General features: G+C 36.6%; 1 protein-coding gene across 12 annotated transcripts in view; it reads left to right on the forward strand.

The window, feature by feature from the left end:
- Window positions 1-5,865: 5,865 nt before the first annotated feature.
- The window catches only part of LOC6049489 (dachshund homolog 2), a 62,629-nt gene continuing 43,519 nt past the window's right edge, over window positions 5,866-24,975 (forward strand). For 3 of the 12 annotated variants that reach the window (XM_038257570.1, XM_038257568.1, XM_038257569.1), the window contains exon 1: window positions 5,874-7,606. In XM_038257570.1, coding sequence (XP_038113498.1) covers window positions 6,774-7,606 — 833 coding nt within the window. In that variant the 5' untranslated portion in view covers window positions 5,874-6,773. Of the gene's footprint in view, window positions 7,607-24,975 lie in introns of all 12 variants that reach the window. The other 9 variants (XM_038257571.1, XM_038257572.1, XM_038257562.1 and 6 more) reach the window with 6 other exon arrangements.

Genomic DNA, 24,975 nt, shown 5'->3' on the forward strand with positions numbered 1-24,975 from the left:
AACATAGAAACAAATGAATTAATGATAAAAATCATTTTGAAGGGTGATTTTCGGAATTGCAAAAAAAAAATGTGTGTTTAACTCGTTGCAAAGCTAGATTTTTATTTAGCACTCGTCGTTTTTTTTCAACTCGGTTAATTTTGTTGAATCAATGTACGACTCGTGCTGTAATAATCTTTTTTTTCTGCAACTTCTTGCATGAACTACTATTTTCAGCAGTGATTTAATGAAACGAGTTTTGCTATCGTTTTTCACCTATTTTTCCAAAAAGAATAAAGTTCATGCTCATGCTCATGATATTTTTCCAAAAAGAAAAAAGTCCATCGTAAATGTTTGTTGAACCAATGTACCACATTGTTGCACTCTTAACAATTTTACACCATTTTATGATTTCAAATCTTGCACGGTTCGCATTCTTCATGCAAATTATACACTCTCCTACACAATTATCTGCCCGAAAAAAAACTGTTGTTTCTCATGCTGAAATTCCACTCACTCTGATATATTCGCATGCCGTTTCCACATATCATTACCATATTGTTGAACCTCCACGGATGGAAGCAAAACTGTACAAAACCGCCTCCGGAAATACACCGTTTACCACACCCAAAAACAGAAAACTATCCAATCGATCGGTTTGCTGAATACTTGAATACTGCTGCCGAGAATTTTGGACCAACCGGCGATGTCCACGTCGCATGATAACTCGTGTAATGATTGTCATCAACGTCCATTATGTCGGCGAACTGATGTCTGACGGAATGCTTGCTGCTACTTTTTTTCGGGGTCTGAAAACCCCTCCGGAATTATTTTGTTTTTTTTTTTTTTGAGTCTCATCACGACAAAAAATGCAGAATTATATCTCAAGAATTACAGAAACATGTCTGCAAGTAATTTCACATCCTTCGGTTGGAACCTTTTACTCACATACATTCAGCCAATATTTTACCCAGAAGCTTTTTTTTTTTGAAAGAAAAAAAACTGCATCCCTATCGTTAACTTCATCTTCCAATAATGGTCGCCGCGTCGTTTTCCATATTTTATGCGTGTTTCGTCATGTTTTTTGCTTTTTTTTATTTTTGAGAAGAAAAAAATCTTCGATTCCGCAACGATATTGCGCGAGAGAGAGGGTAATGATTATGGAAATAAAAAATAATCCAACATTTTCGGTTCGCCTTTTTTTACGGAATCGATTCCCGAAAGTGGCTTCCTGTCCTCAGGAAAGAGCAAACTTTTTTGATAAAGTATTGTTTGTGAATATTAACCGCTGGAAAATATTCATGCACCGCGCGTTGTCTTAAATTAAGAAAAATGATGCAAATGTATATGTATAGTATAGCACACTGCCCGGAAAAGGACGAAGACGACGACGAGGGGTGTGATTTCTTCCAATTACACGCGAAAGGACGAAGGAGCGCACCTCTCTACCCCCTCCGTCGAACTCACTCAGAACTTTTCATGGAAAAAGGGCGACACACGAACCGAACATGCAAATACCAATCAAAGAAAGAAAACAGGAACAACAAGAGAACGTTACACACACGAAACGAACCAGAGAGATCCCGATAGGTACTTATTTTGCTGTTTGCGTTTTCAAATCCGAAAAATGGCAGCGAAAGCCCCCCCATCACACAAGTCCTCCTTCGTGCGAGGAAGGAACACAGAAGAAAAATAATCATATAAAATAAACATTAAATATGCAACACACTTCGGGGGCAAATAATGAAGAAAAGAAAAACTATTCCACACACGTTTCCAACCCCGAACCCGAAAGCCACACGAAGAATCCCGAACGCGAGAGGTGTGTTCAGCGCTCAGATCGCAGTAGGTTCGTCGAGCTTGCAGCAGGCCACGCCTTCTGCTTCGTTCGCCGCCGCTACGCCTGCTACGACGACAACGACGACGAAGACTACCACATATTTACAAGCGCATGACGGAAACATTCGTAACCGAGCGGCAACTAACATTTACAGAACTCACCGAGAATACAAATAAAATAAAATTTTCCAATTCGAATAATAAACGAAATACAGAGAGAACGGAATAACAGCCCGCAGAGCATTAAATACATACAATCCGAGATCGGTCTCTCTGTTTTTGCACTCACTCACACTCACACTACGAGCGACTTGCGGGGTTCGCTCTCCGCCGCAGCAGCAGCAACAACACAAGGCACAGTAGGCGACGGCGACCGCTACGCCAAAGCACTTGCTGCTTCAGACTGGTGAGCTGCCAACGGCTCACTGCTGCTGGCAGGACTTGGCCGACGGAGAGAGCGTATACAGCTTGCTGCGATGCTGCTGCTGTTGTGGAGGATGATATCGCGAACATTGAGTACGGCATGCTGGTTGATGCGCGGGCAGGGGTGCCAGATTGGTCGAAAGATCGTGAACTAGATTGTTTGAAAAGTTTGTAAACAAGATTTGAGTTTTAATGGAATGGAATGCTATAGTGAACTCCGATTCCAACTTCAGCTCTCCAGAAAGACTCGACTCGGCCGAGTCTGATTCCAGCATCTACCGTACAGAGTTGTTAGAAATAAGCCGACTCTGACACCAGGATTTCAAAATCTGTCGACTCCGCCTTTTCAGAATTTGACCACTCCGACTTCGAGTTTTCAATAGAACTCGGACTTATGAGGCACATGGATGTAAAAAAAAGTTTTTGCCGAAAATTCGGGGCCTTATGGTTGGCGTTCTGAGCCCAAATCCCAAATATAAGCTTGATTGGACGAAACAGAAGCTGGCGCTTTGTATTTGAATTTGAAAAATATTTTTTTCAAAAATGTTCATTTTTGTGACACCAAATTAATTTAAAATTTTTGGCGTGTAGGCGAAATTCTTCCTCAACTTTATTTCTAGAAATTTCAAAGGTGATGACTAAACTAAGTTCAATAAAGCAATATTTTGTCAGACATCTTACGAAGAGGAACAATTCGTACTTCGCTGAGCAATTTATAAGTTGGACTTGAGAATTGACCGATTGTTAAAACAGCACAAAATTGAAAAATGCAATTTATTTTTGTTTATTTGAACGATAAATATCTTTAACAAAACTATTCTAATTAAAATTTGCAAAGAGGTCATGGATTTTAAATTTAATTGAGTTTGTTCATTATTCTTATAAAGTTGTTTAAAATCTCCAAACTCTGATGTTAGGCTTTAAACAGTTAATAATAAAACGATAACTTCGCTAAATTTTTTTCAAGGTTCAAGGTAAGCAAATGAGGCCGTGAAAATGGAATATACATTTTCAATATGATAAAAGTATCATAAATGAAATGCATATCAATATAATCCCAACATATTTTCTAAAATTTGTTTTCAATAAAAATAAAATTGCCGATTTTTTTTCAGAAAATGGTAGCATTTACGAAGACATAGAGGATTTTTGAATCATTCAATTTATGAAAAATCAGAGGAAAATACTTAAACTTAAAAAATGAATGTTGAAAGAAAAATCAAAAACTAATCCTACTTAAAAATCAATCAAAGTGTTCTAAATGATAAAAATGGTAAAATGTTTAAGAACCCACAAAAAGTTATTATTTTAAAATAGTTTTTGTTTTTTCGTTAACTATTTTTTTTATTTGAATTTCTAAAAATAATCACTGCCCAAATAATAACAAAATAACAAAAGAACAAAATAATGGCGTTCCAATAAACCGAATTTCTAGTTTTTGCTTTTTGGATGTTTTGACCGCCTTTAGTCAGGGGTATTGGAAAACACCCAAAAAGCGAAAACTGAGAATTTGGTTTATTAAACCTTTTCAAAAAAAAACTTCAGAAATTAACAATAACTTTGTAACTGTTGTTCAAATTGATTAATTCTGTAAATGGTTTTAATAAAAATGATAAGAAACTGCGCAAAATATGTGCAAAAGTCTAGAAATATTAAACAGATCCGCTTAAGCCTTTGTTTCAAATGTAAAAGATATTTTAAAAACGTTACTTAATCCACCCTTAGGTGATTGGTGCCTTCCTCACATTTAGAGGGTAATGCTAGCCAAAATAGATACAAAAGGGCAGACCTTTCAGTGTTCTATCAACTTGATTTATTATTCATACCCAGCGATGGAATAATCATCATCAAAAGAAAATCATTGGATGTTCATCAAGAGAAAAAATCCGAAGGGAGCATGCTCTCCTCTCTCGCGCACGAAAGATCGGTAAAAAGAATCTTAAAAAATCATCATCTTGATTATTCGGCGGATCATCTCTTTCACTACTACACTTGCAAGTGTAACATTACACGTCGGAAATTGGCCTGTAACATTTTGTAGATGGGCAATGTGCGTAAACAAAAAGAAAAAAAAATAATTTTGAGTGGTGCTAACAAGGAAATTCACAAAAAATCATCAGCAGATTGATTTTCTGGGAGAATTTCGGGAGCGATTTTCTTTTGCGTGATTTGCCTCCTTTCTTTTTCGCGGGTGAAAAAAATTCGCAAGCGAAATTGATTTTTTCGCGATTATCCCATCCCTGTTCATACCATCAGATTGGGTAGTCAGATCTTCATAACTCAGGGCACTAATGTGCTTATAACTTTTGATTGGGTTGTCAGATCTTCAATCTTTTGAACTCGTTGGAAAGGCCTTTTCAATACCTTTCTAAAAATGTATAATATGATAGGGTTGCTTACAAAAACCACCCTTTTTACAATCTTCCGGATTTTTGATAAGATTGTTTTTTTAGAATAACTTTTGTAGTACTTAACCAAACTTTATAATTTTCAATAGCGACTTATTGGACCCCAAGACGGATCGAATGAGACCATAACGGTTCAAATCGGTTCAGCCAGTGCCGAGATAATCCGGTGCAAATTTTTTGATCAACATCCCACCACACACACAGACATTTGCTCAGAATTTGATTCTGAGTCGATATGTATACATGAAGGTGGGTCTAGGAGGTCAAATTAAGAATTTCGTTTCTCAAGTGATTATATAGCCTTTCCTCGGTAAGGTGAGGAAGGCAAAAATAAAAGACTATCATCACCCGCAAAGTTCAAAAAAGAGTACACAAAGCTAGTTTTTGCAAAAGAAGAGTACGCAATTTTTTCGGCTCAAAAAAATACATGTACTCTAAAAAGAATACGTCTGGTAACACTATTCATACCCCTAGCTCAAAATATTATTGTAAGAGCCCTATCATTTAATATCATATTATGTTTTTTGGAAAAATCATTTGGGACCATCCTTGGCGGATGGGGTTTCAGCGCTTGTCCACGCTCCATACAAAATAGATTTGTTTTGTAAGAAAATTGTCCATGACGGAGGGGGGCGGGGGTCTGACATTTAAAAAAAAAATGTCCACGTGGTTTATGAATGGTCACTTAAATGACAACCGAGTACATGTTTGATGACAAAAACTTTTAAAAATATTTGTACCAGCCTTACGCTTTCTCTATTATGCTTAAATATCACGTCCATAGTAGAGAAGTTACTATATTTCTAGGTATGTTATGGCCATGGGGAACCGCTAACATACCTCCTCAAACATTCTTGCTCCGGAATCAAACAAAAAAGAAACCGATTCTTCCAGCTTGCAACACTGCCCACCCCATCGCCTACTTGTTATCGTTCGCGCGAGCTTTGCTCCACAACAACAATTTCGCTCCCTCTCTCGTTCATTCTCACTCTCTTCCCGCAACGCTCTCTTCCACGTGCACGAGTGTGAGTGCGTGTGTGTGGGCAAAAAACACAGTAGGCAGTAGCACCAACCCACTCCACACACTTTTCCACACACTCTCTGCCAGCGCCGCCAGCAGCAGGCCATGGAGCGCGATAGAGAAAGCACGATGCTGGAGCGCGGATAACCTGAAGTGACACCGACGACTGTCCGAGTGTGCGTGCGGGGTTTGTGGTGTGTGAGTGAGAGTCGACGTTTGTTGTCTCGCTCGAGCTTTCGCTCGAGCATACGCGCGCCCGTGGTGGTGTTGGTGGGCGCGCTCGCCGTTCTCTCGTACATATGTAAGATACAGATGAAGTCGGAGTTGAATTGAAAATGAAATGGAAATGAAAATACAACCCACCTATTTTTGTTTCATTTCAATGTTATACGATTAAGTGATTCGTTCTCTAATATATATTTTTAAAACTGTTATTTATTATTCGTGTGACTGCGGCGACGGTTTCTCGTGTGTTTCGTCGACGGTGCTCCCGGGTTGCTTCGACTGGGCCCGCTGTGACTTGGAAGAGTTTGTGAGGTGCAGCAACGCCTGCTTGAAGTGAGTGAGTGTCTCTGCGTGTTGCTCTAAGCGTCGCTGAAGAAAACGACGGTGCGGTGCAGCCTACTGAGATTCCGAGACCAATTCGATTACGATTGTGGAGCAGACCGCAGCGCGCGTGAAGGAAAAACGTGTGTTTGTGGGCCGCGCGCGGGCTTTAATTTCTTCGTGAGTAACGGCCGGACGGCGCGGGAATTAACGGCTTACCGGGGTCTCCCGCCGAAAACGTCGTACACAATTCACAGTCAGTCGTACAATTGGCATTCGCGCGCCCACACCCGCGGTTCAGGTCGTCGTCGTCGCTGCGTCGCGTGATGTGGTGGGATTTTAGGGATGAAAATATGAGAAAGAAATAATTTAGTGGTGGTTTGAATGGTGAAGAAGCTGGTTTTAAGAAAGGTTGAAAATATGAGAAAATTTAGTTGAATGAGAAATTAACAAGTGCAAGTGTTGTGAGATTGAAGTATATTGTGTGTTGTCCTCAACTCTACGACCAACTGACCATCAAAAAGGCTGCAAAAGTGTTGCGTGTACGCAAAGATATTATGGACAGTGCAATGGATTCGGCATCGACGGCCAGTGATCACAGTGTAGCGTCTTCGAACGATTCCCGGGGTCGCAACCTGTCGTCGCCAGCGATGCCCCATACGCACAACGGTGGTGGCCACACCATGGACAAGACTCGAACTCCGACGCCGGGCAGTCCGCCGATGGACAGCCGGCAGCACCACAACAACGGCAGTCACGGCGGCTCGGATCGCGGACCGGTTTCGATGAACCACCGTGACATGTCCGGCGGCCGGCAGATGGCCTCTAGTCCCCTGGGAGCGACCCCGCAGCAGATGATGGGAATGCCCCACCCGTTGAGCCCACCGCACGTCTCAACGCCCAGTGCAATGGCCATGGTCGGGATGCCGCCGCGGATGGCCGGCAATCTGTCCCACATTCCACCGCACGGCCTCGGACTGCTCAACTCCTTCATGCACCACGCCAGCCCGCTCGATCTGATGGCCGCCGCCCATCACCATGTTCCTCCCAGGTCGTACAACAGCCCACCCCCGATCTCCAGCTCCGACCCCACGGCCAACGAGTGCAAACTGGTCGACTACCGGGGTCACAAAGTGGCCGCCTTCATGATCCAGGGCGATACCATGCTCTGCCTCCCGCAAGCTTTCGAGCTGTTCCTGAAGCACCTCGTCGGCGGACTCCACACCGTCTACACCAAGCTCAAGCGGCTGGACATCGTGCCGCTCGTCTGCAACGTCGAACAGGTGCGGATACTGCGTGGCCTCGGTGCCATCCAACCCGGCGTCAATCGGTGCAAGCTGCTCTCCTGCAAGGACTTTGACGTCCTCTACCGCGACTGTACCACCGCCAGGTGAGGCTGAATCTCTTATCTCCTAGAACAAAAACTAGTCTATTCATGTTTTAAACTTCTAACCTTAGACGGTGTGTGGTGCCTGTTTGTGTTTGCCTTTTCTTAAGTTCTGCTTCTTTGCATCTCTGCGTAACAAAAAACTCCAAACTCAAAATTCATAATTGGTGACGACCGCGCGGGCTGAAGGACACGTACATGTACCCCAAGGAGATCGGCGTCCAATTATAGAAGTACAAGTTGATCGCGTATTATTGTTCGTACTTGCGGACTGGGCGATAATAATCTACTAGCAAGTCGCGCGCGCGTTCGAGCTCTCCACCGTGTGATTAAGGTTGAGCTATGAACGATGATAAGTCGTCGGTGTAGTCAGGTGTGCTTACTAGGGGATGATTTAAGGTTTGCGACGGGCTGTAGTGGAATTGTGAATCATTTTTGTCAGAAAGATTTCAATCCAACGATGGATTTGTTGTTAAATTGCTTTCTAAAGAATCTCAAAATAAATTTCAACAAAAATTGTCTTCCAATTATTAGGATTTATCTCTTAAATTTAACCATATTTATTTAATTTATCAAGTAAAAATTTTGATTTTGGATTCAAACGTATAGTTTTAAAGTGCTTTGGAATAAACCGAATCGTTATTACGTTTAAAAATGTATCATTCATTTTTAAACACTGCAACGTCAAAAAAATCAAAATGTAATCAAAAATTGTTCAGATGAATGTTTGTTCTACAACAAAATAAATTCTATACACAGCAATATCAAATGCTGTTTTATATTTAATATGATGATTTCATTTTTATATTATATGATTTTTTCAGAACGTTCTTTATTTTGCATCAACTTTAATTGGAAGAAACTTGATTTCAATAAATATTTTTAAGTTTACTGCCCATCATTGTAAAACCGGCTATTATCAACTTTTGGCAAAATCGAGATTTTTGCTCAAGGTGGTAGAGGATGTTCTAACGCATCTTCCAAAACTTGAATTTCTTTAGTTTTGGCTAATATCCCTTTTCCCTTTGAAATTGCCTTGGTGAAGATTTGGTGACGAACACTAAAACACGATTATTTCGGAGTTTGATTTGGCAAAATAGCCGAATCTTCAATTATGGGCAGTATAAAGATTACTTCAAGTAACATAGTTTCATGTCATCTTTGAAAAGAAATGTTTTCGGTTTATTATTTGTTTAGCAGTTTCAAATTATTTAATTTTAGAGCTCTGTAGACACTGATGAATGAGTTTATCATTGTATATTCTTATTTGATTACGCAAATATTTTCATCATTATCATTTCATACTTTCGACACATTGTCTTTAAGGACATAAAAAGAAACTTTAAACATATTTAGAAGCATTTTTGGACGCCTTAACTAATCTTCTTGGTGGTAAGCTGGTTTATTTATTTTTTCACAGATTTGATATTAGTTAATAAAGGTGAAGCAATAGCTTGCAAATAAAAACAACTCAAATCAAATTGGCCTAAGGAATCGAGTCAGAGGGTTCTCTGATATCGATTTTTTTTATTGTCACCCTTTTGGACACTCAGTTATCTTTTCATTTATTGAATGTTTATATAAATGAATATCTAGACAGATAAATAAAGTTTAAAAAATAATAATTGAATACAGTTTTCCCTTAGTCAAGTCCGATATAAGAAACATTTTCCTCTCGAACTATTTATTATTTTAAAAGTTAAAAAACTGCAAAAAAAATCATAAATTTATAAAACATTCCAGATACGAATTACAACTCAAGGCTTGTTTATTTTTTAGAAATCTTGTGTTCTTTGTTGTTCTACAGATTTAAAATGTAATAAATTCATATTTATTTCGTTTTATTCGTCTAATCGACTTCTTAACAAATCTTAAACAAATATGTCAACAAGAACATGAATAAATCAAAGTTTTTAACTCATGCTTAGAAAATAAATCTTCTAAAATATCGCATAGAAGCTTAGTTTGATAAAATCTCATTTTTGAAAATTTCTTCATTTGATTAATTTTTTTTAATATTAAAATTAACATGAATGTTGAGTTCTTGAAGTATGATTGAGATCAACCAATCCGTATTAAATTCATTTGAAAAAATGAGATCAAATCATGCTTCCAATTTATTTTTCGCAAATACCACAGTTCTGTTTTTTGTATAATTTTATATTGTGTAAAATTAATAAGAAATTATTTTGCTAAAAAATATGGCTTGTTTAAAACCCTTCGCATTTTTTTTAAATTGAACTGTACAGTAAAAAAAATCATGCTAATATTATATCTGGAAACGGGTACATCTTTTATGTCAGAAAAAAAATGTAATTTTACCAATGTAATGTAACTTTTCAGTCTAAATTGAGGTAAAATTACATCATAATAATGGTAATATTTAACCTTCCAAATTTACAAAAAAAAAGTGTGTGTATTTACCACCCTTTTTCTTCACTCTATATGAGTTATTCCAAATATTTTTGTGAGTTTTTGTAAATTTCCATCGTTTCGTAAAAAAAACTTATTATTGAGAAAAGAGCACGATATTTTTGTGTGTCCAATTGCAAAATTTAGGACTAAAATAAAAATATATACATTTTTTTTTAAATTCAGTATGGAGGTTTTTGTGTTTTCGTTTTTCATATTGTTTTCAATCTTTTTTATGAATCCCATTTTAAATTATAAATTTAGTATTTTCTCTTTATTTATTTTATTTGATCAAATGATGAAACGGTCAAACAAGAAAAAACGTTTTTTTGTGTATTCGATGAATAAACAGTATTCGAATAAACAGGAACTTATTCCTTAGATGTGTCTTAAATCAACACTTGTGCCGAAAATTAATTCCTTTCGATATTATTTTGAAATTTGACACTAATCTTAACTGCAAATAACATTCATGCGGGAAAAAACTTTACACTAAAAATAACTTCAATTAAATGAGTATTTGCTAGAACGGCAAAAAACTGGTTTTTAGTTAACATCGCACATACATTTTTGGTGAATCCTAATCCTCGGTCATTTGAATCCGATATGTGTATTTAAAGACTTTTTGATAATATTAATTGAATTGTAGTCTTGAGCGTTTGCCATTGAGCATTATGTTTGTTATTAGTTTATTTCATGTATTTGTAACAAATGAAAGCAAATCAAAACAATTCAATATTTGTTATGACTGGCTCAAGAAAAATCAGGTGATGCAATTGGGTCCTAAAATGAAGCTCAGATTGCTGATATTATTATTTACAGCGATAAAGCTTATTTTTCTGAGTACAATGACCCTTTGTACGAGCACAAAGAGTTTCAAATGGATTTTTAAATCAATTTTGAAAAATTAACCTCGCGGTCCTTCTTGACAGAAAAGCTCCTACTTGACAGCTCGTTCCAAGGGGATCATAGTTGATCCATCGAAAAAATGTTGTCTTGTCAAAAAAATATTTGCATTAAAATGAAAAAAAGTGATCAGAAATGGTTTTTAATCGTGTTTTTTACCGTTGTACATAAAAATTGACATAGGACTTTAGTACCCAATTTTAAAATACAGTCATCCCACATATTCGGAACACCCACAAATTCGGAACACTTTTATGATAATTTGTCAATAACATGCCAAAAGTAGCTTTTCTGTCGACCTTACTATTTTTAGAACCTTCATTTGAACATTATCTTGCTATTTCACTAGTAAAAGTAGTACTTTTTGAACAAAAAACTTCATTCCAAGACTATTTTATCCAGAGCAGCAAAACACTGCCTCCAAATGGCCTGTTTCATAATTGTGGGATATTATTGTGCCTCCCACAATTGTGGAACACCTGAATTTAACTAATATTTTCACAAAAAAAGTTATCAAACCATGTGGGTAATTCTCCGCCAACTCACACAGCAGTTGCCCCGACCCCTCTTCGATTTGCATGAAACTTTGTCCTAAGGGGTAATTTTTGTCCTTGATCACGAATCCGAGGTCCGTTTTTTGATATCTCGTGACGGAGGGGCGGTACGACCCCTTCCATTTTTGAACATGTGAAAAAGAGGTGTTTTTCAATAATTTGCAGCCTGAAACGGTGATGAGATAGAAATTTGGTGTCAAAGGGACTTGTGTGTAAAATTAGACGCCCGATTAGATGGCGTACTCAGAATTCCGAATAAACGTATTTTTCATCGAAAAAAACACTAAAAAAGTTTTAAAAATTCTCCCATTTTCCGTTACTCGACTGTAAAAAATTTTGGGACATGTCATTTTATGGGAAATTTAATGTACTTTTCGAATCTACATTGTCCCAGAAGGGTCATTTTTTCATTTAGAACAAAAATTTTCATTTTAAAATTTCATGTTTTTTCTAACTTTGCAGGGTTATTTTTAAGAGTGTAACAATGTTCTACAAAATTGTAGAGCAGACAATTACAAAAATTTTGATATATAGACATAAGGGGTTTGCTTATAAACATCACGAGTTATCGCGATTTTACGAAAAAAAGTTTTGAAAAAGTTGGTCGTCATCGATCATGGCCGTTCATGGTCACCCGCGACCGACACGGACGACGAAACAAAGAGAAACGCAAAAAGTAACTTTTTCAAAACTTTTTTTCGTAAAATCGCGATAACTCGTGATGTTTATTAGCAATTCCCTTATGTCTATATATCAAAATTTTTGTAATTGTCTGCTCTACAACTTTGTAGAACATTGTTACACTCTAAAAAATAACCCTGCAAAGTTAGAAAAAACACGAAATTTTAAAATGAAAAATTTTGTTTTAAATGAAAAAATGACCCTTCTGGGACAATGTAGATTCTAAAAGAACATTAAATTTCCCATAAAATGACATGTTCCAAAAATTTTTACAGTCAAGTAACGGAAAATGGGAGAATTTTTAAAACTTTTTTAGTATTTTTTTCGATGAAAAATACGTTTATTCGGAATTCTGAGTACGCCATCAAATCGGGCGTCTAATTTTACATAAAAGTCCCTTTGACACCAAATTTCTGTCTCATCACCGTTTCAGGCTGCAAATTGTTGAAAAACACCTCTTTTTTCGCATGTTCAAAAATGGAAGGGGTCGTACCGCCCCTCCGTCACGAGATATCAAAAAACGGACCTCGGTTTCGTGATCAGGGACAAAAGTTACCCCTTAGGACAAAGTTTCATGCAAATCGAAGAGGGGTCGGGGCAACATTTCCCGATTTCGTGTGAGTTGGTAGAGAATTACCCATGTATAAAACATCACTTAGCTTGAGTTTTATTGGTTTCAGTGTGTGAAGTCATTATTTGGTAATAAATATGTACTCCTGGAGAGATCCAAAGTTTGTTTACATTCGTAAGAAAAAAGTGTTCCGAATTTGTGGATTTCAAGGGTCAAAGTAATTCTTCAAAAACTTCATATAAAAGTTAAAATTTGCAGATGTTCGATACAGCATTCGAAAGATCGCAAGAAAAGCTTTCAAATGAAGGTAAAAGCGAGTCATTAAGTTCAATATCGATTTGCTATGATTTTTTGAACATTGGCCGATCTGGAAACCGTTCCGAATATGTGGGATGACTGTAAAGCAAATAAATTGAAAATGACAAATTCCATTTTTTAATAGTGCAATTTATAAAAAATACAAACAAACAATTTAATATATAATTTGGATTTGATGATTGTCCACGATCCATACAAAAAATATTTCTTTTGTATGGCAATGACTTAAAATTTGTATGGAAATGACTTAAAATTGAAGTTTAACTTTGAACCAAGCCTTTACAAAAATGATTCTGCTGCACATTTTTGCACAGTTCATGTTTTGTTTAGTGGAATAAATTATGATAAATAATATAATGTCAGTGAAACACATTAATCATTTACGCCAGAATTCCATTTCTTTTAAAATCACTACCTTGTTTGAATTAAATTGAAAACCAAAATCCTAAAAAACAACGATTAGCGACGATTCTACGTGGAAATCCCTCATTAACGATTGTCAAGGCCTCGTATTACACCAGTTCCTGGAGAGACCCATAATTTGGTTTTGGCGTGTCAAGTCAAACTTTGTCAATGCAGCAAAACCAGCGCAACTACAGCAAAACTGCATCTGCAACCGTGTGTACACAACATATTCGTCTGTAAAAAAACACAGACTTCAAACAGCACAACAAAGAGACCCATCATAACTTCATCCCCTCATTGCGCTCCGGCTTAAAAACGAATGGCCCTCGAATGTGTATAATTTTTTTTTTCTCTCTCGTCAGAATGAAACTGTAACAAACGAAAAAATCGCTCAACATGCATTCATACAACATGAGCTTGAACAGCGCATAGAAGTTTTTTTTTTTGCTTTTTGCTGTTGTTGTTTTCGCGCTCATGCGCCTCCCTACCGCACATACAATACTAATCATAAGCATAATTCTAGTGTTGCAGCAGATGCCCAGCAGATTTCTATGCTCTGTCTGAATTTGCCTGCCCTCAGCGATAAAAATATCTTCTTCACCGCACACGCTTTCAGCCTTTCAGCAGATATGTTTCTGCCGGTAGACCGACTTTGTGTTGTGTCCAAAACCCCGAACCCCGAACCGACCGTCATCTCATCAGCACCACCCCGAAAGCCATAGGAGGCGCACTGTAATGAGAAAACTCATTGGAGCGCGAAATCTTTCTGCTTCTAATCCCTTGTTTACACCATAGGAGGCTTTGGCTGGCTCGAACGATTTTATTTTTATTTTTTTCGGCTCACTAGATCCAAGGTGTTCTGCGAGTGAGAGTACGAAATGGAATAGGAAGCGGAATCAACGAACGTGGACGGAAATGGCACGCCAACTTGGATTGGATTTCGTATTGCGTATTCCGCTCCAAAGTGACGCGCGCGCTCACGCATGAAATTTTATTTCCCGCGCCCGCGGACTCTGGTCTGGTCATTTGCGGGGTGCAACATTTTCCGACAGTTTAGCTGCGTAAACGCACCAGAGCCCAGTTAGTCAATTAGTGGGGTAAACGGTGCAGTTTAGGGCCCAGTTTGATCTCGTTGTACCCTCCTCGTGGGTTTGAGCAAGTTGCGAACTTTTACCTTACCCACACAGGTATCGCTGAAACTGTGCGAAAGTGCACATTACGCGTTGCTCGTTTAGCGGTGGTGCAAATTTTTCGAAAAAATAAAGAGAAAAAAAAACGGTAGCTCAGTCAAACGAGCACCGAGCCAACTCTTCGACAGAGCAGTCAGTCAGTCAAAAGTATCAAAGTAGGCTGTGCAAACGGCGGGGGGAAGCAATGCTTAATGGCTTTTACAAGCTTTTCATTTGACAGGTGAGAAAGCAAAAACACAGCCTCGAATCATGTGTAATTATCGAGTGCATTCTTTATTCATGCAAATTGAAAATGAAACAAAACAAAAAAAAACGAGTCGACGACGAGAAACGCGAGCTAAATGCTCGCGAGCCTCGCGAAAGCCTTTTCCCCTCGTGGTTTTCCAGCGTGGCGTGGCGCCCTCCCCATCGGCGTGGTGTGCCGTCATCAGCTGGGGGCCCTCTCGCACTGTCGAATTGTGTATTTGCACCCGTTTTAAGCGCGCGCGCTTTGTTTTGCTACCGTTTTTTTTAAATTCTTGTTTTACAATTGAACTGCGCGCGGAAATTGCTCACTCAGTTTTGTTGGGTTTTTTTGGTGAGGAGCAAAAAGGGATAGCGTTTGTTCTGATCTGAATTCATCAAAGTGCTAAGGAGCTAATTTATAATATAATTATTTAATTAAAGAATTATTTTTAAGTCATTCAAAAATAAAATACAGTCCATACTCGACTTCTCGAAGATTCGAGTTACAAAATATTTGTCACTAAAACCGGGTAATAAATGGAGATTTTCAGAAAAGTGAAAATTTTATTGCTTTTTTATGGTATATAAACTGAATAAAATAAGGAAAAACAAATCATTTTTGCAATTCCGTCTTGAAACTAGTCACTTTTCTTGTCATTTTTGAACGACGAAATGGCCTATTTTCTTCACCAAAAATAACATAATCAAGAAATAATACTTTTCGATTCGTCGGATAAATGTATGACGTTTGCTGCAAAAAATCTTATTTTTGCAGCTACCCAATCAGCACAAAAAAAACGTTGAATTTTCACTTTCCTGAATATCTCCATATGAAATCAGGTTCCAACTATGTTTTTGACAGATGAAAAATTCGTTTTACCTTATCTTATCTATCTACCTTGACAGTATCATTGACACCATTTTTGCCGCCATCGTGGATTAACCAAAATCAGATCCCTTTGAAGCATTTTTGGAGTCATGTTTGAAGTTTGAGATCCATACTTTGATAAAAATATAATTTTGTGATCAGACTATTTGTAAATTCGATTATCCTGTGTAAAATGTTGGCAAGGACTTCGGAGAGTGGAGTTACGCACATCACTATTTTGTTTTAAAATGCATCTAAACTTTAAAACATTTTTTTCTAGAGGTGGGCAAAATCACTATTTTCATTGGGGCGCTCATTTTGGCTCGCAGATTATAATAAGTGGCTCTTTCGTTCTTTTTCGAAATATTTATAAGAAAAAAAACATATTTTAGAGCATTACGTGATTTATATTGCATTGATTGTTATAGCACACTTCATTTGACATTTTTCGAGTTCTTCAAAACGTAAAAAAACTGTGTATTATTACAACTTGAAATATGTACAGATTTTGTGCAAGTTGAAATATTAAACCATTCAATTGTACACCTTCAAAAATTACACATACTTAAATTTAGAAGCGGCCAGATTTCGTCCTGTTCATGTTAGAAAAAATTTACCCGGGCATATAAAAATATCATGATTTTTTTGAAAAAAAAAAAAATAACAATAAAGATGTTTATTTCTTTGTTATCTGATTTCAGTAAAATCTCATCTTTTCTCACAAAGTAACCCTCAAATTTGGTAATTGGCCCAATAATTCAAGGCCCATCAACAGTGTCTAATCTGCGGTGCTTTTGGAAGCCCATAACTCAAAAGGCACCCCACCTAAAACCCTTCTAAACGCTTCGATCACATACCCAGTACAATCACTCCCCCTCTTTTATTCCACGTGCACACTGCATTAGGGTGGGGTGGGGTGATGCATACACCATCGAACCAGCTGAACTGGAGCAACGCGCAATTGTGTCCGACATGCAAAACGCAAATTCGCAAGTGCACTCCACTGCAGCAGCAACCCACCAACCACCGCCACCAGGCGCACTAATCGCAGTTGGCCACATTCACCGTGCCTCGACTGCTGCTGCTTAGAATTATCGGCCTACTCGGATCGCGATTAACCTGGAGCATAATAGCTACCAATTTCTACCGCGCATTTTTGTAGCATTCCTAATCAGCGTGCGATCGCATTTATTCGCGCCGCCAACTCTGACGGACGGGTCGGACGGTAGTGGCCAACCCCCGAGGGCCAAGTCCACCGACAAATCTAGGCGCTCCTCGTGCCGACGATCTATCCGCGCGTCAGTTTATTGCCACCGTCTGTCCGAGTGGTGGCTTGTAACCTGCCACAAGACCAGAATGCATGTAATTCAAGTTTTGTTCTTATCGTTTCTTAGCCATGCTGGCATGGCCTACTGCGCCGAGGATCTTCGGCGGGAAGAAGTGTGGAAGGTGTGCGTTTTGCTGTGTATCGCTCTGGGCGAAATTGGTAGAACAATCCCCACCACGAACCAACTCGCAGGAGTGTGCCATATTGGGGTTAAAGGATCGATCCTCGACTTGGAGCGCGAGATTAACGAAAAAACATGTGCATTCAATGTAATATATTTTTGAGCCAAAGCCGAGTCTTTTGTTCGTGTGATTCATAGTTTATATGCATAAATACATACAACATTATTATACGGCGAAATAATAATGATGAACAAACAGGCACCAGCTTGGTTCGGCGGGTTTTCATCGGCGAGTAATAATAGCCGAGCCGAACATTATTGAGCAGCACCGTCGACATCGCGGGATGTCGACGGAGGTCGGCGAGGAATTCAAATGTGGTCTGCTCCGTCTCGCTCTAACCACCTCTCCTCGGAGTCAGTGTCTGCTCGACGAGTTATGACGACATATAAGAATACAGAATAACGAAAAAAAAATCGACCGTCGAAACAAGAACAGTAGCCGCATGTTCCCCTTAAAATAATTGCGGAATATTATATATGGGAGAGTTTTGCAAAACAAAACATTGCATTAAAATATGTGCGTTTCAGCAGCAGCAGCAGTGGAGTGTTTTCTGAATGCAATCAATAATAAATAATAAGCTCGGCCACAAATTAACGCAGTGTGCCGTGGAATATGAAGGCCGGACTATTTTTGGATTGGCAGCGCCACCGATGGGATGTTGATGATCTATCAAAGTAGACATTGTTTTGAGGATTGTTTGGAGTGGAGTAATTTGAAACTTTACTGACATCAAAATCATACGATGAAAAAAAAAAACGATTCTATAACTTAAAAGAACATGAATTATTCAGGTGCGACAATCATCATTCAAATTTAAGCATTTTTTAACATATTTATTTTTAAACCTTTTGCATATCAAAAGTGAAGAAATCATGAAATGGATTTGCCAATTTCAGCAGAACAGGCGTCAGAATTGAGAATACAAGTTTTTGATAATTTATGATAATCTTGTAGACTTTTAAAAGCTAAATTACTTGAATTTTCCTGTGGAATCCGATACAAATATTCTCAGACATAGGCTCTTTGATCAAAACAGCATTCGAAGCTTCCAGGCTAGATTTTTTTTTTCAAATTCCAGACTGATTTTCCTTGAAAATCCAACAAATCTCCTTTCATTTGCGTCTAAGAGAAGCAAAATCGATTGAAACGTCACGGAGTCATGATTTTTTTTAATTCGGTTTTTGCGAAAACCGACGAGATTTGGATTTTTTTGGATTTGCATTTTTTGGACCACCCTAATACCAAACAAAAAATACGGGTCAAATTATTTTGGTCAAGGAACTTCTAGTCCCAATGAGTCCGATCCGACCTTTTTTGTTTTGGTTTGTGCTGTTATCGAATGGAGCTATTCAATATTTTTTAAAGATTAAGTGATAAATCAAAAATATTGTAGGATTACCATTTCGGCTGAAAAAAATGAAAGCTATTCAGCAAATAATTTAATCTTCCAACATTGTCAACTTAAAAAAATATAGAAATATTTTAATAAGATTGTATACAGAAATAGAGCAAAGATAACATTAATAAATAGTTGAAATATTTTCAGGACGTAGTTATGCCAGAAATTAAAAAAAATGTGATTAAAGACTGTTTAAATTGCGGATCAAAATAATTATTTAGATTCGTTGAACATACAGTAAAAATCTTCTGTTTTTCATGCATAAACCATAACATAGAACAGAAAGTGTAGATCGAATTGAGCCAATGAAAAATAGTAATAAGAATTTATTAACTAAAGAATGCGAAATTTGAACATAATTACTAACGTACAAACTATGAAACGAAAGAGATGGAAATTTAAAACTTAAGTAATAAATAATGTCTTAAATTGTGTAGCGAATATCGAGTTTATAAGCGAAATATTTGAATCCTGAAAGTATGTTTGTTTCCTCAAGTATCTCTAAATTAAAAATAATTTATCTTTACTTGGGTTTGGTATATAGATTACATTAATCAAGAAGTGATTGCTTTTTAAAATATCTGTAAATTTAAAAAATAGCATGATTTTGGTCAAAGCTTTTTAAATTTAATTTCTACAACATTTCGCATTTTTTTTGATTTCTACAACATTTCGCAATTTTTTTGAAGCCTTCTTTTGAACGGCTCTTTCGCTCTTTTCCAAAAAAATTATAATTAGCCGATTTTTATAAATGGGGTGATTTTATGTTTTTTTTTCATTGATTTTTTTAAAATAATTTGTAAAAAAAAGCAGAATAGGTCTTTGTCAAGATTTTCACTCGAACCTAAACGCTCAAACAGTAGGATGGGGAGAGCACAGAAAATTAAATATAGGATCTTTTAGAACAATGTAAATAATTTTACAAAATTGCGTTTATTTCTGTAAAAAATAAATAAATTCTGAGATTTTATTTTGAGAAAATATATTCTTATCTACATTCTAATTAAATCTTTAACAGTTATTTAATTAAATTTAGTATTTTAGTACATCTGTGTTAAAATATTACCATAAATGCTACTAAAGGTATTTCAATGAATATTGATGGGAAATTTGCCATAAAACTCCAACGAAATATATTGATTCTGTTTTCAGAATATCGGGATATAGCCCCTCTGGTGCCTGCCTGCCTTTTGTGAGATTTTTTCCAAATTTTGAATTGATTTATAAGCCTAACTTGTTTTGGTAAAATTTTCAACTCTCATACACAATTTAATACTCAAATTTGTTGGAAATTCAATGAATTTTGTTTAAAAACTTAAATTTATATACAGGTTTTAAAATCATTCCATCTTGGAAAGGTACTTTCAAAGAACAGAGTTTCAAAAAGAACCGTGGCTCTTTTTTTGTGAGCCATGGTTCGATCGCTTTTTTTAAGTGAACCGGCGCATTGAGCGGTTCGCTCTTTTTTTGCCCACCTCTATTTCAAAAAGACTTTTTTTTTTGAAAATATGATAATAACTACCAAAAAGTGTTTTTAGTTTTGGAGCTATCGAAGAATTTAAAATTTAATGTTAAACAATATTTTTTGCTTACTATTAGAGAAAATGGCTTCTTAAAGCTAATTTTTATAAAAGACAAATTTTGCCATTTAAAAGGATATTTTTCAAAAATTTCAGTTTTCGTTTTTTTTTTGCTTTTTAAGTGGGTAGTTTTTGAATTTTTCGTTTTGATTTTATATTCTTTGAATTACCGATGAAATCTATCAACTTCCATTATTATTTTTGTTATCAGACATTGACATATATCGAAAAGGACATTTATTTTGTCAATTTATTTAACGATGCCTCATTTTAGATGACAGTGTCAAAAGAAATACTTTACATTCAAATTTTACTCAAATTTCACTCTATTTTTTTACTTGAGTTATAACGAGAAATAAATGTTTTGAATCTGAATGAATTCGTGTTTGCAATATTTGTTTGTGTTTTCCCTGATTTAACGAAACAGTTCTATCGTTCTAATATTTGAGATTCATGAATTACTTGATTTGACCTTCGTGTGATAAGAATTAAATTTATTTATTAAATAGAATTTTATCATCATTTCGAATGGAATTTTAAAGATCAGTACTGCTTTTTTTTATTTTGCATACAGCATTAAAATAATTTAAAAATAATAATTTCGAGAAATTTGGCTTGTTATCGCTTGTAATAATGCATTTTAAAAAGCAATCTAGAATCTTCAATCTGAACTGTGCTTGGAAATTCCTTGATTTACAAATATTCAAAGCCCACAATTTCCAACACTTTGTTTCCCCCAACAAATCATCTTGTCAATAGCAAAGCCACACAGCATAGAGTTCCACTGACCTTTCCGAAAGGCCACCTCTCTGACAAACCATCAACACAGCCTTCCAGCAGTATCCCAACAACTTCCTCAATCCTTCAACCAGAGGAGGTGGACCCGAGAGGTCAGCCGGTCTCATCTTCCTTCTTCAGCCGGGCCCACCTTTGCCAAAGCCACAAACAACAATAAAATACGAAAGAAAATCACCTTTCGTTGCAGCCAATAACAGATTTAATGCCAGTAGCATTAAAAACTACACACGCTGGTGCTTGCTTTTGGCTCGAACCTCGAAGTTCAGTTTATTTTTATGTGAAAATATTTTATTGATCTTCCCTCCTCCCTCGAAGTCGTCGTCGTCGTCATCGAGTCATATGTGGGATGCTGTGAATTTTCTCGTAGAAACTGAGGAAGGAGCAAAAAAAGAGGCACAATGTTTCAAATGGATTTCTGGCTTCTGCAACTTTTTTTTCTCTCTCCATTTGCTTTGACTGACTGACTAACTGTTTGAAAACATGTCGATTGGCTTCCGAAGGTTGTCCCGGGCGCATCTCTCTCTAAACAAAACGAATATGTATGGAAAAAAGCAAAAAAAAAGGCACAAATATGATTAATGGCTTTCCGTTAAGGTGAGTTCGCTCGTTGGCGCACCAAACACATTGTAATGAATGTTCATTTGTAAATTACGATTTGGCCTGTTGTTGTTGGGCTTTGTGAGTGTTTTTTTTTTTTTGAAGAAATACGAGAGGTACAAAGGTGAAACAGAGAGGATAAATCCCAATGGTAATAATATTGCTGATTGAAATCTTCGTTTCGAATTTAAGCATTAGTTCCAGTTAATTTTTGAGAGGGAGCTTTGGAATGTAATTAAAAGGAGCGCTGAATCGAACGGGCTTAACCTTAACCTAAAGAAACTTAACTTAAAGAAACGGGATAATCAATGATTCCCAGTTGTTCTACCTTGTATTTTTTATCCTCTCTCCTCAGAACAGTTAAAAAAGAGAAGCGCCTCCAAAGATTGACTGATTTATTATAATGACCCGGCGTGGCCACGCCGGGCAATTAGTATTGTTGTTCTGAGCTTTGTGAGATTTGTTCTGCGCGCCATTGCGCCATTACGCCCCGACAAAACGACTCAGCAGCTCTGATGATGATGTCGGTTATTTGCCGCAACCAACAAAAATGAACAATATTCAAATCGCGAATCGATTTCGATTCGCAGCCTTCGGGGGAAACTTACCGGCATTCGAGAGCGAAGATCGAGCGATGAAAAAGTGGTACTTCATGATTTCTTCGGATGATTATTGGACCAGGACCGGTCACGACAAAAGGCAAAACTCCCCGCCGGCGGAACATCTCGAATGGCATCGCTTTTGCATCCAGCATCCTCCCAGAATCAATCAGACATTCGAAACAGAAATGCAGAACAAGAGGAGAGAAATACGAGAAACCCATTTTCGGAAATTCCCACTGTAGTGTGTAATTGTGTGGTGGCCACCCCGCGCGAGCAGGGGCGTTTTACCTGTCCCCCCCATCCCCATCGACCTTCCCTTTTTGGGTAATCGATGCGATGGGCGATATATGAACTGTTGCAACCCCGAGCGTCCTACTCAAAAATGAAACATCAACGCCAAAACAGGAAAAAAAGAAACAAAACCAGAAGCGAAAAAAAACGAGAGTATTTGCATTGATGATATGGTATTTTGCACGAGCGAGGGCATTCCCACTTTGAAAGGCTTGCCAGGGAATGGTACTGGAATTGTTTTTATTTTAAATGACTAAATACTAGAAAAAACTATATTTTAAGCATTCAATATGTAACCATATATTTCGGGGATAAGAAGATGGGTAATTCTCTACCAACTCACACGAAATCGGGAAAAGTTGCCCCGAACCCTCTTCGATTTGCGTGAAACTTTGTCCTAAGGGGTAACTTTTGTCCCTGATCACGCATCCGAGGCCCGTTTATTGATATCTCGTGACGGAGGGGCGGTTCGACCCCTTCCATTTTTGAACATGCGAAAAAAGAGGCGTTTTTCAATAATTTTCAGCCTGAAACGGTGATGAGATAGAAATTTGGTGTCAAAGGGACTTTTATGTTAAATTAGACGCCCGATTTGATGGCGTACTCAGAATTCCGAAAAAACGTATTTTTCATCGAAAAAACACTAAAAAAAATTAAAAATTCTCCCATTTTCCGTTACTCGACTGTAAAAATTTTTGGAACATGCCATTTTATGGGAAATTTAATGTACTTTTCGAATCTACATTGACCCAGAAGGGTCAATTTTTCATTTGGAACAAAAATTTTCATTTTAAAATTTCATGTTTTTTCTAACTTTGCAGAGTTATTTTTTAGAGTGTGATAATGTTCTACAAAGTTGTAGAACAGACAATTAGAAAAATTTGGATATATAGACATAAGGGCTTTGCTTATAAACATCACGAGTTATCGCGATTTTACGACAAAAAGTTTTGAAAAAGTTGGTCGTCATCGATCATGGCTAACATAAAAGTCCCTTTGACACCAAATTTCTATCTCATCACCGTTTCAGGCTGCAAATTATTGAAAAACACCTCTTTTTTCGCATGTTCAAAAATGGAAGGGGTCGTACCACCCCTCCGTCACAAGATATCAAAAAAACGGACCTCGGTTTCGTGATCAGGGACAAAAGTTACCCCTTAGACAAAGGTTTCACGCAAATCGAAGAGGGTTCGGGGCAACTGCTGTGTGAGTTGGCGGAGAATTACCCAGATAAAACATTTAAGCTAACATTTCATTTAAAAAATATTGTAAAAAATATTTTTTTTTTTTGTAAAAATAATTGCTCTCAATTCGTGTTGAGCACTTTTCTTAATATTCAAAAGATATAGTAAAAGGAATCTTCATTCTACAAGAGAATGAAACATTTTTTGAGGAAAACAATAGTCTTTATATTTGTTTTTAATTCTTGTCAATTTTTATACGAAAATGGGTAACCAAATGTTTATAACACTTAAAATTATCATTGATCGGAAAAAACTCAACTATCATGTAAAATCAAAACGTTTTCGTATTAGTTAAAAAAAAACATTTTTTTTAAATTTTTGAAAATTTGTAAAAAATATTTAAATTGTAAAGCAGACAAAATATATTCAATAAATATAGTATACATAAAATAAGAGGTAAAATGCAAATTCTCATCAAACTGGATTTTTCATTGAGTAAAAATTCAATATTTAGCTACTGACAACTGGATGAATCAACTTTAATTTTTAATTAAATATAAAAATTCAGAAAACTTAAAAGTTCTTTGATATTTGAAATTTTATAAGAATGATAACTGTTATCAAAGCTTTTAGATTGAAATGAATCATGGTATATAAAGTTATTGTAATTTTTCTTCTCTTTAATTTTCAGTTACAATCAACGGACCGAATCTTAAAAATTCTTTGTTATTATTGCTAAATGACTAGTGTTGAAATCGATGATCGTTCAAATTTTCTCTGTGATTCAAAATTATTGGTTTCATTTTTAAAATATTTTTTAATTTGCTAAATTTTATTTTTTTCCATGCTTGGCAAAATTTCTTCTTTCAATTTGATTATAAATAAGCTTTGATGAATAATATTAACTTAATTGTAAAGTTTTCTAATCATTACAGAAAAAAACCTTTTTTAAGGTTCTTGGAAAGTTAGGAATTCGCAAATGTGAAAATTCTGATGCCAAATACGATTTTCACGATGTTTGCTAATATTTTCCAGAATCAACGTAAATTATACTGAAAAAACAACACAATTCAAATTTCTTAGTTATATATAAAACCTTGAGAACTTTTTTTTCTCAAAACTCATGCGAAATGACTGCATAATATTTTTTTATGGATGAGATATTCGAAACATCATAAGAATCGTTGCTATATTTTTTGAACAGCAAAACAATCTGTGGCTATTTCCTTGAATAGAAAAATAACGCAGGACAAGTGTTTTGATAATATGACAAATAACATTT

Source organism: Culex quinquefasciatus, chromosome 2, assembly GCF_015732765.1.
Source record: "Culex quinquefasciatus strain JHB chromosome 2, VPISU_Cqui_1.0_pri_paternal, whole genome shotgun sequence".
In the NCBI taxonomy this organism is placed as follows: Eukaryota; Metazoa; Arthropoda; class Insecta; order Diptera; family Culicidae; genus Culex; species Culex quinquefasciatus.